General features: G+C 45.9%; 1 protein-coding gene across 3 annotated transcripts; it reads right to left on the minus strand.

Annotated features, from left to right (window-relative positions):
• Positions 1 to 340: 340 nt before the first annotated feature.
• Positions 341 to 12,529, minus strand: LOC107062637 (uncharacterized). Of its 3 annotated transcripts, none has more exons than XR_001474764.1 (5): positions 12,384 to 12,529; positions 9,349 to 9,409; positions 1,261 to 1,377; positions 1,085 to 1,150; positions 341 to 479 (listed from the first exon to the last, which is right to left on the minus strand). XR_001474764.1 is itself a non-coding variant. In XM_015313532.1 (5 exons), exons 3-5 carry the CDS (start codon positions 1,357 to 1,359, stop codon positions 421 to 423), a joined length of 228 nt encoding a protein of 75 aa, XP_015169018.1. In that variant the 5' UTR covers positions 1,360 to 1,377; positions 9,349 to 9,409; positions 12,384 to 12,529; the 3' UTR covers positions 341 to 420. The 3 variants fall into 3 exon arrangements, 1 of the variants encoding a protein (XP_015169018.1); XM_015313532.1 differs by having other exon boundaries at positions 1,257 to 1,377; XR_001474763.1 differs by lacking the exon at positions 341 to 479 and having other exon boundaries at positions 898 to 1,150.
• Positions 12,530 to 17,989: the final 5,460 nt, after the last annotated feature.

A 17,989-nucleotide genomic window follows, 5' to 3' on the forward strand; every position in this document is an offset into this window, starting at 1 on the left:
AAGTCCCAAGCCAAAATATAAATTGTTTTTTGATAAAGAAGAATTGATATACACATTTATTAAGGAAAATGGAACTTTTGGTCTTTCCTATTCATTGTAACTGTTTCCCAAAGAATTTGAACCATTGTGTCTAGAGGCATGAATTAAAATAAAATTATTATTTAATATTAAATTAATTATATATTAATATTTTATTTAGTTCAGAGATAAAATAAGGGCAGAATGGTAATTCAACTTTTAAGTTAGGAGCTTCCTACTTATAATAATATATGATAATAAATAATAATAAAAATAAATAATAATAATAATAATATATATGTGTGTGTGTGTGTGTGTGAAATATGATGATAGGCCGTTGAGTCTCCTTAAAAAAAACTAGAACCATACCGCTTTGAACAGAGTCTCCCTCTTTGACTAGTGCTACCTCCGGTGAAAGGAATGAAGATCTTGCATATAGGCAACCAACTGACGTATACAAACTGAAAAAATAAGCAACTAAAAAATATAAGACAGGCCTTTTGCCTTCTTGTTATAACATAAATTTGCAAATAAAAAATAAAAAAAATCAAGAGCTCCGTTTAACATGATTCTCAGGGTCTCACAAGAATGTATGAGAAGAACAGAGGATTCACACATAGTCGGGTCTAACATGATTTTTTTCATTCTCAGGGCTTGAATTCGAGATCTCTGGTTAAAGGCGAAAGGATCTCAATCATCTCACCACAACTCATGTTACTTTTTAGATACAGAATGATATCTAATACTATGTACTAGCCAATTTTAAATTCCTTTTTCATCCCAACTTGTCAAACTCCTACAAGTTGGAACCTTTATCAAAAGTAAGTATGCAATGAGATGGAAAACTATAAAAATGCCTGAAATCTCAAAGAATTGCAGTTCTGAACTGTTTTATTTCTCTTCTTTTCTGGTCATTGATTACAACAATTAGAGAAAACATTACATATTCATGCGTGGTGATGAAACTTACAAGTCAGTAAAAATTAAATGTATGATAATTAGTCAAGATGAATATTCTAAACAACAAATGAGATGAAGTAACAAGTTCAAAAACTGAGAACCTCACCATCTTCATCATTTGGGAAGGTAACACATTTGAAAACTTTGCATTTTGAGCATAATAAGTATCCACCTGTGTGGTAACATCAAGAAAGAACTTATTGGAATTATCTTCCATCGAAAAATAATAGAATGTGAGATGATTACAATTCCTAGAAATTAATGTAAGAAGAAAACACTTACAGCTCTACATGATGGACACCGACGATAAATTTTGTTAGTCTCAGATTTCACATTGGTCTTCTGACCTTTACAAAAATCACAGAGCAGCCACCCAGACATAAGATTCCTGCCTCAACCCTTCAATTACAGACAAATAAAGAGTTTGAAAGCAGCACACAATCTCAGTAAGCAAGAAACGCAGATGTTGGAGGCAAGAGGTAAAGATTCAGTATCTTAAAATGGGGAGCAGATGATATTAATAGAAAATGAAGTATCTCCACTTAGAACGAGGTGGGTTAAACCAATGCAGATCTAAACTATCTACGAAGGGTCATTGTAAAACGGAAAGGAAATACATGAGAAGACAAACTGATCAGGAGAGTAATGACATTTCAGAAATTTTAGACTATAATGAACCAGGTGATCTCATCATGTTAGTCGAGACACCAGCAACACTCATGTTAGCATGGTCCAAATAAAAACACATTACATTATTGTATCAAGATTAAGGAATGAAAGGGGCTGCGTGGAGTATTTTGGTGACGTCCTCCTATCACAGGTTATTAAGAAGAGAGACCAGAGATTTCTATCATCTATCAGTATGGGTTCCCAAGATCCGAGAAATGCATGTTCTTTTCACCTAGTTCGCAGCAAATTAAAGGGACCATCCTTACAGTTGAAGATTTGAAGAAAAGGAAGATAGCATATGTTGCCAGGCTGCAACACGATTGTGGTGGACAGTGTTGTATCTGTTTGGGGAACACTGAACAATGCTAGCTATAGGTTGGGATATGGTGTCTAGCTGGACTTCAGAAGAAGAAAAAGAAGACATAGAGCATAAAATGTGGTTCCTATGTGGGTACTTTAGAAGGAAAAGAAACATGAAAGTTTTTTGTATAGAGTAGGAAATGATTTGTAGGTCCCTTGTCGTTGTTCTTAGTTAACTTTTGGTGCACCCATAAGCTTTCTAACAATATAGCTGACTGGCTGTTCATTTTCAGAGAGTAATATTTTTGTACAGATGTTCTATTTCTTTACGACACTTGTATAAAAGATATGGTCTAATAGAAGCCTACTTCCTAATCAGAGTGAGGCATATGTGACCTAGTATGCATGTCATGTCATACCCACACCATAGTTAGAACATCAGGGTAAATTAATTGTGCAGTAAAAGGTAATTTGAATCGAAATTCAATGCGGAATGCAGAAGTTTCCTCAGTTTCTTCTGTCTCTGTATCTCCGTGGTACAACTTAGAAATAGAAATATTCAACTTAAAGAATAGCTAGGGCAAAGTGAAAACATGATCCAGTAAGATATAACAGATGGGAGTTACACATTCACCAATTATTTTGTACACGAGGCGAGGCAAGCAATGCACAAGGGGAGCTAGAGCCGAGTCAGTTACTGCTAATGAGAATGAAAGAATGCAACTTTGTGATGAAATCTTCTAGCAGTACATGAAAAGTCCATACAATTAGATAAAGTACTTTCTACAATTTTGTAGAGAACTGCAATTATTTAGTAAGCATAACATAATTGGAGTGTAAAACAGATTCTTCATGTATTTACTAGCAACAAAATCACATTTAGGATTAAATGGTGTCTGTTGTGGATGCGTTGGAAGCCCTTAAATTAAGTATTTAATTATATTTTAGTTGCTTTATTTATTATTCTAGAATAGGATTTATGTTTCATAGTTTCATAAGGATTATTAGGTTAAGTTATTGTTATTAGTTTGGAATTAGGATTTAGGTCTCTACTTTCATAAGAATTAGACTTCCTATTGATGTAATAAGACTCTTATTTAAAGGGGCTTTTGATGAATAAACCAGTAAGTCATATTTCAGCAAAAGATTAGAGTTCTCTCTTCCATTGAACCTTAGTTTGAAGAGCTGAAGAGATCAGAGTTCTCTTTTAATGAATTCTAAGGTTCCAGCCTCCCTTTAACAAGTTGATTTATATATTGCCCTGTGAATCGATCCTTCCCTAAAGATTCATAACAGTGTCCCTACTTTCAATACATTAGTGTCAAAATTGAGTCATCCATGAGAGACCTCTCTACGTCTAAACTACTCGCGAAAATCTTGGCAGTGGGATGAACCCAGCAAGTGAGGAAAGCAAGAAGACTCGTAGGGGAGAGGAAATATGATCAGCTCTATCTCCACCAATATAGGAGATTACGGAGCAGCAAAACATGGTAATGTGTATGCTTATTCATGATATCAGAGACCTCAACATGTAGGAGGCATAATCATTCAGAGGTGGATGACAGTGCAGGTGAGCTGCAGGCACATCAGAGTAGGATGAAGTATAATTGTCTAAGGAAATCCCATATCCAAAAAGACCGATTTTTTTATGAATCAACATTGCACTCGAGGCGCCGTGCCCCGAGGCCCCCGTCCCCCGGAACCTCCAGGCACCGTGCCCCGAGGCCCCCGGAACCTCCAGGCACCGTGCCCCGAGGCCCCCGGAACCTCCAGGCACCGTGCCCCGAGGCCCCCGGAACCTCCAGGCACCGTGCCCCGAGGCCCCCGGAACCTCCAGGCACCGTGCCCCGAGGCCCCCGGAACCTCCAGGCACCGTGCCCCGAGGCCCCCGGAACCTCCAGGCACCGTGCCCCGAGGCCCCCGGAACCTCCAGGCACCGTGCCCCGAGGCCCCCGGAACCTCCAGGCACCGTGCCCCGAGGCCCCCGGAACCTCCAGGCACCGTGCCCCGAGGCCCCCGGAACCTCCAGGCACCGTGCCCCGAGGCCCCCGGAACCTCCAGGCACCGTGCCCCGAGGCCCCCGGAACCTCCAGGCACCGTGCCCCGAGGCCCCCGGAACCTCCAGGCACCGTGCCCCGAGGCCCCCGGAACCTCCAGGCACCGTGCCCCGAGGCCCCCGGAACCTCCAGGCACCGTGCCCCGAGGCCCCCGGAACCTCCAGGCACCGTGCCCCGAGGCCCCCGGAACCTCCAGGCACCGTGCCCCGAGGCCCCCGGAACCTCCAGGCACCGTGCCCCGAGGCCCCCGGAACCTCCAGGCACCGTGCCCCGAGGCCCCCGGAACCTCCAGGCACCGTGCCCCGAGGCCCCCGGAACCTCCAGGCACCGTGCCCCGAGGCCCCCGGAACCTCCAGGCACCGTGCCCCGAGGCCCCCGGAACCTCCAGGCACCGTGCCCCGAGGCCCCCGGAACCTCCAGGCACCGTGCCCCGAGGCCCCCGGAACCTCCAGGCACCGTGCCCCGAGGCCCCCGGAACCTCCAGGCACCGTGCCCCGAGGCCCCCGGAACCTCCAGGCACCGTGCCCCGAGGCCCCCGGAACCTCCAGGCACCGTGCCCCGAGGCCCCCGGAACCTCCAGGCACCGTGCCCCGAGGCCCCCGGAACCTCCAGGCACCGTGCCCCGAGGCCCCCGGAACCTCCAGGCACCGTGCCCCGAGGCCCCCGGAACCTCCAGGCACCGTGCCCCGAGGCCCCCGGAACCTCCAGGCACCGTGCCCCGAGGCCCCCGGAACCTCCAGGCACCGTGCCCCGAGGCCCCCGGAACCTCCAGGCACCGTGCCCCGAGGCCCCCGGAACCTCCAGGCACCGTGCCCCGAGGCCCCCGGAACCTCCAGGCACCGTGCCCCGAGGCCCCCGGAACCTCCAGGCACCGTGCCCCGAGGCCCCCGGAACCTCCAGGCACCGTGCCCCGAGGCCCCCGGAACCTCCAGGCACCGTGCCCCGAGGCCCCCGGAACCTCCAGGCACCGTGCCCCGAGGCCCCCGGAACCTCCAGGCACCGTGCCCCGAGGCCCCCGGAACCTCCAGGCACCGTGCCCCGAGGCCCCCGGAACCTCCAGGCACCGTGCCCCGAGGCCCCCGGAACCTCCAGGCACCGTGCCCCGAGGCCCCCGGAACCTCCAGGCACCGTGCCCCGAGGCCCCCGGAACCTCCAGGCACCGTGCCCCGAGGCCCCCGGAACCTCCAGGCACCGTGCCCCGAGGCCCCCGGAACCTCCAGGCACCGTGCCCCGAGGCCCCCGGAACCTCCAGGCACCGTGCCCCGAGGCCCCCGGAACCTCCAGGCACCGTGCCCCGAGGCCCCCGGAACCTCCAGGCACCGTGCCCCGAGGCCCCCGGAACCTCCAGGCACCGTGCCCCGAGGCCCCCGGAACCTCCAGGCACCGTGCCCCGAGGCCCCCGGAACCTCCAGGCACCGTGCCCCGAGGCCCCCGGAACCTCCAGGCACCGTGCCCCGAGGCCCCCGGAACCTCCAGGCACCGTGCCCCGAGGCCCCCGGAACCTCCAGGCACCGTGCCCCGAGGCCCCCGGAACCTCCAGGCACCGTGCCCCGAGGCCCCCGGAACCTCCAGGCACCGTGCCCCGAGGCCCCCGGAACCTCCAGGCACCGTGCCCCGAGGCCCCCGGAACCTCCAGGCACCGTGCCCCGAGGCCCCCGGAACCTCCAGGCACCGTGCCCCGAGGCCCCCGGAACCTCCAGGCACCGTGCCCCGAGGCCCCCGGAACCTCCAGGCACCGTGCCCCGAGGCCCCCGGAACCTCCAGGCACCGTGCCCCGAGGCCCCCGGAACCTCCAGGCACCGTGCCCCGAGGCCCCCGGAACCTCCAGGCACCGTGCCCCGAGGCCCCCGGAACCTCCAGGCACCGTGCCCCGAGGCCCCCGGAACCTCCAGGCACCGTGCCCCGAGGCCCCCGGAACCTCCAGGCACCGTGCCCCGAGGCCCCCGGAACCTCCAGGCACCGTGCCCCGAGGCCCCCGGAACCTCCAGGCACCGTGCCCCGAGGCCCCCGGAACCTCCAGGCACCGTGCCCCGAGGCCCCCGGAACCTCCAGGCACCGTGCCCCGAGGCCCCCGGAACCTCCAGGCACCGTGCCCCGAGGCCCCCGGAACCTCCAGGCACCGTGCCCCGAGGCCCCCGGAACCTCCAGGCACCGTGCCCCGAGGCCCCCGGAACCTCCAGGCACCGTGCCCCGAGGCCCCCGGAACCTCCAGGCACCGTGCCCCGAGGCCCCCGGAACCTCCAGGCACCGTGCCCCGAGGCCCCCGGAACCTCCAGGCACCGTGCCCCGAGGCCCCCGGAACCTCCAGGCACCGTGCCCCGAGGCCCCCGGAACCTCCAGGCACCGTGCCCCGAGGCCCCCGGAACCTCCAGGCACCGTGCCCCGAGGCCCCCGGAACCTCCAGGCACCGTGCCCCGAGGCCCCCGGAACCTCCAGGCACCGTGCCCCGAGGCCCCCGGAACCTCCAGGCACCGTGCCCCGAGGCCCCCGGAACCTCCAGGCACCGTGCCCCGAGGCCCCCGGAACCTCCAGGCACCGTGCCCCGAGGCCCCCGGAACCTCCAGGCACCGTGCCCCGAGGCCCCCGGAACCTCCAGGCACCGTGCCCCGAGGCCCCCGGAACCTCCAGGCACCGTGCCCCGAGGCCCCCGGAACCTCCAGGCACCGTGCCCCGAGGCCCCCGGAACCTCCAGGCACCGTGCCCCGAGGCCCCCGGAACCTCCAGGCACCGTGCCCCGAGGCCCCCGGAACCTCCAGGCACCGTGCCCCGAGGCCCCCGGAACCTCCAGGCACCGTGCCCCGAGGCCCCCGGAACCTCCAGGCACCGTGCCCCGAGGCCCCCGGAACCTCCAGGCACCGTGCCCCGAGGCCCCCGGAACCTCCAGGCACCGTGCCCCGAGGCCCCCGGAACCTCCAGGCACCGTGCCCCGAGGCCCCCGGAACCTCCAGGCACCGTGCCCCGAGGCCCCCGGAACCTCCAGGCACCGTGCCCCGAGGCCCCCGGAACCTCCAGGCACCGTGCCCCGAGGCCCCCGGAACCTCCAGGCACCGTGCCCCGAGGCCCCCGGAACCTCCAGGCACCGTGCCCCGAGGCCCCCGGAACCTCCAGGCACCGTGCCCCGAGGCCCCCGGAACCTCCAGGCACCGTGCCCCGAGGCCCCCGGAACCTCCAGGCACCGTGCCCCGAGGCCCCCGGAACCTCCAGGCACCGTGCCCCGAGGCCCCCGGAACCTCCAGGCACCGTGCCCCGAGGCCCCCGGAACCTCCAGGCACCGTGCCCCGAGGCCCCCGGAACCTCCAGGCACCGTGCCCCGAGGCCCCCGGAACCTCCAGGCACCGTGCCCCGAGGCCCCCGGAACCTCCAGGCACCGTGCCCCGAGGCCCCCGGAACCTCCAGGCACCGTGCCCCGAGGCCCCCGGAACCTCCAGGCACCGTGCCCCGAGGCCCCCGGAACCTCCAGGCACCGTGCCCCGAGGCCCCCGGAACCTCCAGGCACCGTGCCCCGAGGCCCCCGGAACCTCCAGGCACCGTGCCCCGAGGCCCCCGGAACCTCCAGGCACCGTGCCCCGAGGCCCCCGGAACCTCCAGGCACCGTGCCCCGAGGCCCCCGGAACCTCCAGGCACCGTGCCCCGAGGCCCCCGGAACCTCCAGGCACCGTGCCCCGAGGCCCCCGGAACCTCCAGGCACCGTGCCCCGAGGCCCCCGGAACCTCCAGGCACCGTGCCCCGAGGCCCCCGGAACCTCCAGGCACCGTGCCCCGAGGCCCCCGGAACCTCCAGGCACCGTGCCCCGAGGCCCCCGGAACCTCCAGGCACCGTGCCCCGAGGCCCCCGGAACCTCCAGGCACCGTGCCCCGAGGCCCCCGGAACCTCCAGGCACCGTGCCCCGAGGCCCCCGGAACCTCCAGGCACCGTGCCCCGAGGCCCCCGGAACCTCCAGGCACCGTGCCCCGAGGCCCCCGGAACCTCCAGGCACCGTGCCCCGAGGCCCCCGGAACCTCCAGGCACCGTGCCCCGAGGCCCCCGGAACCTCCAGGCACCGTGCCCCGAGGCCCCCGGAACCTCCAGGCACCGTGCCCCGAGGCCCCCGGAACCTCCAGGCACCGTGCCCCGAGGCCCCCGGAACCTCCAGGCACCGTGCCCCGAGGCCCCCGGAACCTCCAGGCACCGTGCCCCGAGGCCCCCGGAACCTCCAGGCACCGTGCCCCGAGGCCCCCGGAACCTCCAGGCACCGTGCCCCGAGGCCCCCGGAACCTCCAGGCACCGTGCCCCGAGGCCCCCGGAACCTCCAGGCACCGTGCCCCGAGGCCCCCGGAACCTCCAGGCACCGTGCCCCGAGGCCCCCGGAACCTCCAGGCACCGTGCCCCGAGGCCCCCGGAACCTCCAGGCACCGTGCCCCGAGGCCCCCGGAACCTCCAGGCACCGTGCCCCGAGGCCCCCGGAACCTCCAGGCACCGTGCAGAGTTCACATGCAAAGTAAACAACATGGATTAGCATGCTTTTTCTTCTATATTCGGAGGATAAATTGATAAATTAGTGAAATTATGACCAGAAATGTAGACTTTCATAATTGAACCAAACATAAATTTTCGTTCAACTTCCAAATAAAATGAGACAGTGAGATGAGCTTGACTCAAAATATGCTATATCAACTAATAAATTAATGCCTAACAATGCTTGTTTAACAGGTTGTATATCAACCTGTTATATGCAAAAGGCAATATTCAACTATAAAATGCTAATGAATATCATGTGATTTTTTCCCACTATAGTCAAATTAAAACATTACCCAAAATGTTGAAACCTTTTCAGTTTTTAATCCTTTAGTTTTTACTTATTTCTCGTTTCTTGCACTTGCTTTCACTTTGATAATTTTGTATATATAGCAGCAATGTGGTGGCAGAATATGAGTCAATTCTATATTAATAAAAAAAACAGATTTTTAGCCTCTGCATATGTAATATTTGGCATCAAAATTGCAAATGCAAATGCTATATCAAGAACAAATTTAAACAAATAATATAAAAAATCATAGACAACCATAAATAATCTCAAGATGAAAATCTATTGTGTAGAGGCTCTGCAAACAGAGATTTTGGAGACGACTCCTTATTACACCACACATTCTCTTTGGTCATTGAAAAATGAACTACACTAAGTAGATTCGACACACACCCAATGACATTTTTGAAGAGTCCAAGCAACATAAGTTATTCTTTCCTAATTCCTCCATTGATGAGATTAACTCTATGTTATTGTCATGTACTTTTTCTCTCTCTAACTCTAAGGATTAACCTTTCCACTAACATAACAAATAAAGAAAGAAAAGCAGGGAAGAGTAACCTTTGTCCTAGAAGATGGGGCATTTTGTAATGCTTTGCTCAAGATGTCTTCGTGTATATTTCTGATTAAGGAAATGATAAGGAGCAGTTGAACATCAAAATGACCATAAGCTGAAATATAAAATTACACGTAAAATCGAGCAAGAGCCAACATCAAACAGATGAGGAAAGTTCAAAACAAAGCACAAAAGATAAGTTAATGACATAGGAAAACACCAAGAAAAGGTTGATGAAGTTTAAAAAGTCTCACTGAAAGATACACGGAGACAGAATTGTAAATCTGGAAATCCTAATCAAAGCTCTAATGATAATGAGTGTGTGTTTACGTAGTCAAAATGTGTTCAGTACCATCGCTACATGGCCTATGTAGTGAAAAAAATATACTTGCAAGATCAAATAAGCTACTACAATATTTTGTTGATAACGTAACAGTGTTTTGCATTCTTCAACCAGATTGAGGTTATATATACCTCATTCTAAGTTGTCTGAAGTGTAGTTTTCTATATCTATTAATAACATAATTTACTACTACTGAAACATAATTAGGAATCAATTGAGGACGCAAAGCAAATAGAGAGCTGAGAAGTTGAAACTTGAAATGAAGAACAGAAATTTAAGTAGCCAGGGAACCTTTTTTCTCATGGCCACCTGATGCTATTACTGAAGACAAAGATTCTATTTGTTTGGGTTGTTTCTAACAGGAACTTTTTGGATGGAAAGGAGTGCAACTAAATACTTCAGAAGACTATCGTCCTCAGTTCGATAACCAGACAGAGGTACTAAGCAGATGCGTACAAACTTAGTTAAGGTGCTACTGTAATGAGTACGCTTCTAACTGATACCTATGCTTGCTTATGTCCAAGTATTGGTATAATACTTGTCATCATTCAGCTATCCAGACACACTCTATGAAACCCTATATGGTAAATTTACCACTCTCATTGCACCTTCCTTATGTGCCTGGTGAATCAGCTTCAACAACTTCAATGTGTCCGAGAAGCTTATGTATTGGTTTAAAATTCCAGTCGGTATGTTTAGCGTTTACAGAGTTTTTGGTGTTAATCCACCAAAATTTGATTGTTGATCTAGTAAGCCTCACTCAACAACATTAAGCAAATGAAGAGAACTCCAAATCAAAGTAAAAGAGAACTCACAGATGGCAAATGCAAAACTATGAGGAAGTGTATATCAAAAACAAAAGCACGAGCAGAAGGCCTACAACAGAGACAACAAAATCCCAACACCTTAATCAAATGGATAGAGGTCAGAGCACACAGGATATTAAGAAGCTCTACTCCCTGTTAGAGATTTGAGTAAATGCCCATTTAGAAGCTCTAATTAACAAGGAAAGAAACAAAAATAGATATACCATCTAATCCATCTAACATCAGATGCTGCTTACTTTTTGAGGCAATGCACTAAGCCCAAAGTCAGAAACTTGTAAAATGATCCAAATACGTACAAGGCACAAATATAAAAACCACGGCCATGTAATGCTTGGCTTAGTCAGGCTCAACGCGAGGGACTGCACCTTGTGGTGCGAGGCTGGGGTCTGGCATTGGGATTTGTCCAGCAAGCCCCTGTCCCCCTGAGCTACATGTTCTGTCCTCCCCTTTCCCAACTTGGCACATACATCTTAAATTCTAGATATTTCCTTGATATATAATGTAAAATTGATGAAACGATTCATGAGTCTTGTATTACTAAGCTAGTTACAAAATGATCTTGTAGATATAGCAAAATATATTGTGGACGAAATCTTGACTCTAGAAGGTAATAATAAAATAGATAGACTTTGGTGAATGGTTGAGACATAAAGATTTTAGTGTCAAATCAACATGGAGATAATGACACATTGAACATGGGAATGATATGTATAGATTCTATATTTGGATAACTGATCATGCCATTCAAATATCTTTCTCTAAGTGAAGAGCATGAAAATTTAAGATTTCAATTGACGATAATGTATGTGAAACCACCATTTTGGTTTGACTGAAACAAGAACTGAAACAGTAACTTTACTATTATATTTTAATGTGGCAAAACTTTTTATGACAATAATGGATGTATAAACCTTATTTCATGTAGTTATAGGTGATTGGTAAGCTAAGAAAGGCCAATTAGAAGGAAATTTATGTGGTGAAACCATAGTTTGTAGGCTTTTAACACTTATTATAGTTGAAATATAAGGTTTTACTTATGATCCACTAGAAAATTTAGGCTCAGAGCTGCTGTATTAGGTGTAACTACAATCCCATTGGGCATTCCTATTCTAGTTCTACTATCTATCTTTAATAACAAATCGATTCCCTGTTTGCAGTTAGAGCTCCTCAAATACATATCGAGTATAGGGATAGCATAACTTGCTTTTTCTTCTGGATACATAATAGGAGAAGATGAATTTGGACCTTAGATACACGAGAAAATTAAATCAACCTAGAGATCAAAAATAATTAAACAAGGTTGTAAAGGATCCAAAGTCATGGTGATACACAAAATATTAGTTCAACAGAAATTTAAAAAAAAAACACAAACAAGGAGAGAAAGAGAAGTGACTGAGATTGCGAACAGTGACATTGACAGTGTATCCACGTTGTAGCAACAACTTGACCAGCCATGAAGCTATGAAACCAGATGCCCCTGTTACACATACTACCTTTCCTTCTCCACTATTCTTACGGTCCATTCCCAGATGTTATTCGAAAACAATACAGAAATGTAATTCTATTTGGCAATAAGGCATATATATACGAGTATTTATGGTCTTGGACTTGGAAGTATTCACCAAGGCATCACTTTATTCATTGATGCTGTTTGTTTCATCTCAATTGAATTCACTAAAATTCATCAATATACAGGAAGAATCTTATGTTTCATTTCTAATTCTAAGCAGTAACAGGAGAGAGAGCTAACACCCATGACTGATATACCAAATTCCCCATTCCTACGAGTTGATTTCGAGGTTACATATAAATTATTCAATCAATCAACTAAACCCCCAACCCTAAGACAGACGAAAATGGGAAAAATTACCTGAATACTAGACGAAAATGGATTCAAGAAGCAAAACAATGTCTCTACTCATTTGCCAATTTTATTCTCGCCGCCATCATCTTCATCGCCTAATTTCAGTGCTACTGTGGAAGAGAAGAGATAACAGACTTGTATGTGTAACCTTCGTTTCGTTTGGGATGAAAACAAAATATCAAAATAAGGCGGTCTTTTTGTGGACATTAGACAAAAGAGCCGTTAATTGTATTGACACGTGGCATTAGATTTCAAATTGCAAGTTGTGTTAAATAAAATAGTTAAGTCAAACTTCTCATATGGTGATGTTTAAGTCACATAAAAAATGCTATTTATCTTGCATTATTTTGTTGTGTTAAAATCATTATAGTTTAGCAAGGCAAATGCCTTTTATATTTGTTTGATTTGTTTTAACGTGGTACACATTTTTGTATCCCTCCCTCGTGAAAAATTCTTTTTATTCACACTCGATAAGTAGGATATTAGATTGAATCGTTTTATCCCCGCTTTTCTCTCACACCAAACAAGATCATACATAACACAAAGGAGGAAAATAAACTCAGTCTATTTTCTCCCTCTCTATTAATAGCGATCATGATACGCTAGTTTTTGCTAATTCATTTACATATGTTTATGTTAAATAATTATAAATATAATTCATGTGCGACTTCATTTATGGCCTTGTTTTGATTATTTTTTAAGTTTGACATGAATCCATTGATTAAAGTTTCAAAAAACTGAAGTAGGATGAAGTTCAAAAGCTCATGAAAAGTATACAATCATCACACCTGGTGGCTTATGAGGAAAATGCTTGAGATATGTGTATTTATGTGAAAATAATTAAATTAATAAAGTGGTGGAAATATATGCAATAAAGTGAAGTTCTTGTGTAATGATAGAAAACGTATGCTATTTACTAGTTTAGTTAATGCTATTAAGGGAGAAAACAAAGTATTGAAAATCACTAATAATGAATAAAATGCATTCCTCAAATGCGATTAAAGAACAATTTGAAAATTTTAAAGATATACCATTCAACATAAAATTTTGAGTCACATATCTCAATATATAATATTATATAACATTATATACTATTTGAATATATAACAAGTGTATAATATCTCTATATATCGATTAAAAAAATGTAAAATTATGAATTCGACGAACTTTTTATGTAAAAATATATTTAAACTACACAAAATCCCACAAAAGCTTACAACAACAATAATTCTACACTATTTTTCCATAAATTTTAGTTAGTATAATCATTTTCAATTATACATTTATTATATGTTTTGTAAACTAAAACTTGATTGTTCTTATATCCATTAAAGTTTCGAAAGACTATGGTAGGATGAAGTTCAAAAGCTCATGAAAAGTATACAATGAGCATACATGGTGGCTTATGAGGAAAATGCTTAAGACTTTATCGCTTTATCACGCAAAAATTTTAACGTATTTGTACTTTTTTATGTTTGACTTGAACAGAACATCGTCTATTTTTCTTGGACTCTTCAAAATTGTTAACATGTGTGTTGAATTTTTCAAAAGTCGTACATTTTTAGAGAATTCAACATGAGTTTTTTGGTCGAACTTTTTGTGGGCATCCGTTACGACCTATTTAATGGCGTGTGTTGGTTCGAAGGGGCATAGGTCATCATTTTCAAGTTCAAACGAGGTTCGGAATGGGAAATAGGAATTTTTTCATTTTTCGTGTGTTATAGTTTAGGGATTATGGGTGATATGTGCATTCGGCGGTTTTTTTGATAATTTTTTTTGTGGGAGTTCGTGACGACCTGTTTAATGGCACGTTTTAGTTCAAAGCCACCTAATTCAATATGTACCAAAAGATATGCTAGTTTATTTATTTATTTTGCCTTCAAGCAAGGTAAACATTGATTACATTATTTATTAGGCAGTTTTTTGGCTAACATTATTGTGGGCGTCCGTGACAACCTATTTAATGGTGTGTTGGTTTAGTAAGACAAACATCATCCCCTCTCACCCTCAATTGGTGATAACCTGAACGAAGATCGATGTTAGAGAAATAACTAGCCCCTTGAAGTTTGTCAAACAAGTCATCAATTCTTGGAAGAGGATAATTGTTCTTAATGGTCACCTTATTCAACTGACGATAATCAATGCACATACAAAGAGATCCATCTTTCTTCCTAACAAACAAAACGGGAGCACCTATGGAGAGATACTCGGTCGGATGAAACCCTTATCCAACAAAGCCTTTAGTTTCTTTTTCAACTGTTTTAACTTCGCCGGAGCCATTCTATAAGGAGGGATGGAAATAGGTTGCGTATTCAGAAGAAGATCAATACCAAAATCTATTTCTCGCTCGGGAGGAACATCGGGGAAAACTTTCAAAAATTCATTAACCACGGGAACCGACTTAAGAGAAGGGGTTTTGGAATCTACATCCCTCACCCTAACAAGATGGTAAAAGCAACCTTTCGAAATCATCCTTCTAGCTGTAAGGTAAGACACAAATTGGCCTCTAGGCATAGAATTTCCCCCCTTCCACTCTAGGATAGGCTCATTCAGGAATTGGAATCTCACCACTCGAGTTCTACAATCAATAGAGGCATAACATGCATGCAACCAATCCATACCAAGAATCACATCAAAGTCTAACATGTCAAGTTCTACCAAGTCAATAAGAGTAACTCTATGGGACAAGGAAACGGGACACCTTCAATAAACCCTCTTAGCCACCATAGACTCACCAATAGGAGTAGAGACCAAAAAAGGTTCTAATAATATATCGGGGAGCATATCAAACTTTATGGCCACATAAGGTGTCACAAAGGACAAAGTAGCACCGGGATCTAACAAGGCATACACATCAAGAAGAAAGAATTTTAACATACCGGTGACTACGTTCGAAGAACTCTCTTGGTCACCTCGGGATTGGAGAGCATAGAAGCGGTCTTGCTTCGAGGCGGGGCGGGTTGCAGGTATATGTGATTTTATATGAGTTCAAACTTAATTTAAACTTTTTATATGTTATAAGTGTGATAAAGCACTATTTATTAAAATAATTTCTTTAAAACTACTAAAATATTCAAGATAGTAATGAAAATGGTTCAATAAAAAATAATACAATTTCTTACATATTTCCCAGTTGACCTCTAAAAAATAATTTTTTAAGTCACTACCTATTAAATTAATACAACTTAGTGAAAAAATGAATTTATTTTTATGAATTATATTTTTTTGTATCAAATTTAACTAGAAAAAAAAATATTTTAAAAAATTATGCGGGGCAGGTTGAAAATGAAAAAAAATGTTATGTAGGGCGGCGTGGGGCGAGGCAGATTAAGAATTTTGCGGGTTAAGCTCACCCCGCCCCACCCTCACCCCGCACCGCCCCATTGCCATCCATGTTAGCCCATGAATATGGCGCCTTGGAGCACCCAAAAATATTTCTGAAAAAACTTTATGGACCTATGTAATGAGTTGGGGAATCACTGCGTATAGTCCCATCATTTTTAAGGCATATTTTTGCATTTACGAGCTAACTTGACGTGGAATCGATCATTTTATTTTATTTATTTATTTGAGAAAAATCGCCAAAATCCCCCCTAATCTATATCAAGATTTCCAACTACACAATTTAAACCTATCACCCCTGAACTGTTTAAAACTGAAATAATTACACCCTTAAAAAGTCACAACCACATTTATGTTGACCTGTGAATTTCACGCGTTTGGCTCGGGAAAATTTGATTAATTTTTTTAATTATTTTTTTTATAATTCTTTCCACTTTCTCCTATAGTCTCCCAATTCCTTCAAATCCCTGAAATAACTTCTTCTCCCAATTCCTTCAAAATCCTAAAGTAACTTCACCATTACTTTAAACACCAAAGTCTACCGAAATTGGATTGTGAGAAACAAAGATGAATAGTTATAGCGGAGTTCGTCAAGCAATATTCGAGTTTTGCTTGTCAAAGAACCTAAAAAAAAACTAAAAAGATTTGTGAATATCGCTACTTCGTCAAGGTTTTGCTTGTTTCGCCAGAGCTTGCTGGTCGGAGAAGTGCAGTCGCAAGATTTTGTTGTTGTAGTCATCAACCTCACTGTGAGTACTAAGGTAGATCTTCATAGTGACTATCTCGAAACAAGAGAGAGAATAGAGGAGAGTCTGAGGGGAGAAGGGGTTTTTGCTAGTGGTTTGGGTTTCGACAGAGGCGTCGATAATGGTGGCTATTGGTGTAGCATTTCGCCGGCTAGTCGCACCAGAGAGAGCGGGGACTTGAAAAACAAACTAAAAAAGTGAGAGGGAGGAAAGAGGGAGGACGAACAAAGGCAGTAACGATGCCATTAATGGGGGTCAACTAAGACGAGTACTATCCTCTCGTAGATGATTGATTGAAATTTGAGATTGATAATTAAAAGATCTATAAAATAAATTAACAAAAAAACATTATCATTTAGGAGTTCAATTGAATTTGATGTAAACCCAGTTTGATTGTTTTTTTTCAAATCTGATCCAAATCCCTTTTTTGGGTGATATACATATCATTTTATCTTTAATTGATTTCTAAAAAAAATTTACATGAGAATTTAAAAGTTTGTTTTCAAATCAACAATGGTGAATCCGGTGAAGATGGTGGTGACTAAGACGACTTAGAGATGGTGAATGGTGGAGAAATTTGGTCATTGTTGTTATGGAGAAGAAAGACGATAAATAAGGAAAAAAATATATTTGAAATACCCTCACTTTGCAAGCTAAGCATTCAGGGAGGTAATAATTTTAGTTTTAAACACTTCAGGGGTGATAGGACTCTCGTGAAGTTAAAGTGTACAGTTGAAAATCTGAATATAGATTGGGAGGGGCGAGGGAATTTTTTTCTATTCATTTTAGTAATGAAAACATTTTATTGAGCTATATGCTTACAAAATTAGATGATCTGATTCAAAGTAGAGAGTCATTGCTACATTATAGAGAAATGTCTTAATCTTATAATTAGGTGCCACAACCTAATTCAGGTTAATTGCAAAAATAGAGTTTGAAATTGAAAAAATTCCACCGTTATGCATTCTATAGTAAGAAATAGTGTCTCGATAAATTTCATGAAGTTTGAGGGCCAATAAAAGCAATTATTCATTTTTTTATTCGATATCCAATAATCATATTGAAGTCTGATGAATTCGATTTTGCATCGTGTGGGGCCCATTCGTGTAAGTGCTCTCTATCAGCGATTTTTTTATACCATAATAGAGAGAACTTCCCTTGAATGGGCTAAATATTGGATACGAAACATGAGAACAAAAAAATGAATAATTACATTTAAAGTTACTGACGCTCGAACTTCACAAATTTTATCTTCATGTAATTAGTCAAAATCTAATTTATTTATTTTACTTTTATCAAGTCAAAAGTAAAATTGCAATCATTAAGCTGCAACTAAATGCTGACTTTGTACTTAATTTGATTTATGACAAGGTAGCTTATAAAAAAAAAGTATCTACGAAAGTAATTAAAAAGTGAGAAATATATATATACTAGATTTGGTCTGCTCGTGCTAGCACGGGCCGTGGATTTTCGGTCACGAAAATTGTAAGTATTTGAAAAAAAAAAGTTTTAAAAGTGAAAAAT

The sequence above is a fragment of the Solanum tuberosum genome, unplaced genomic scaffold (assembly GCF_000226075.1).
Source record: "Solanum tuberosum cultivar DM 1-3 516 R44 unplaced genomic scaffold, SolTub_3.0 scf00251, whole genome shotgun sequence".
Taxonomy (NCBI): domain Eukaryota; kingdom Viridiplantae; phylum Streptophyta; class Magnoliopsida; order Solanales; family Solanaceae; genus Solanum; species Solanum tuberosum.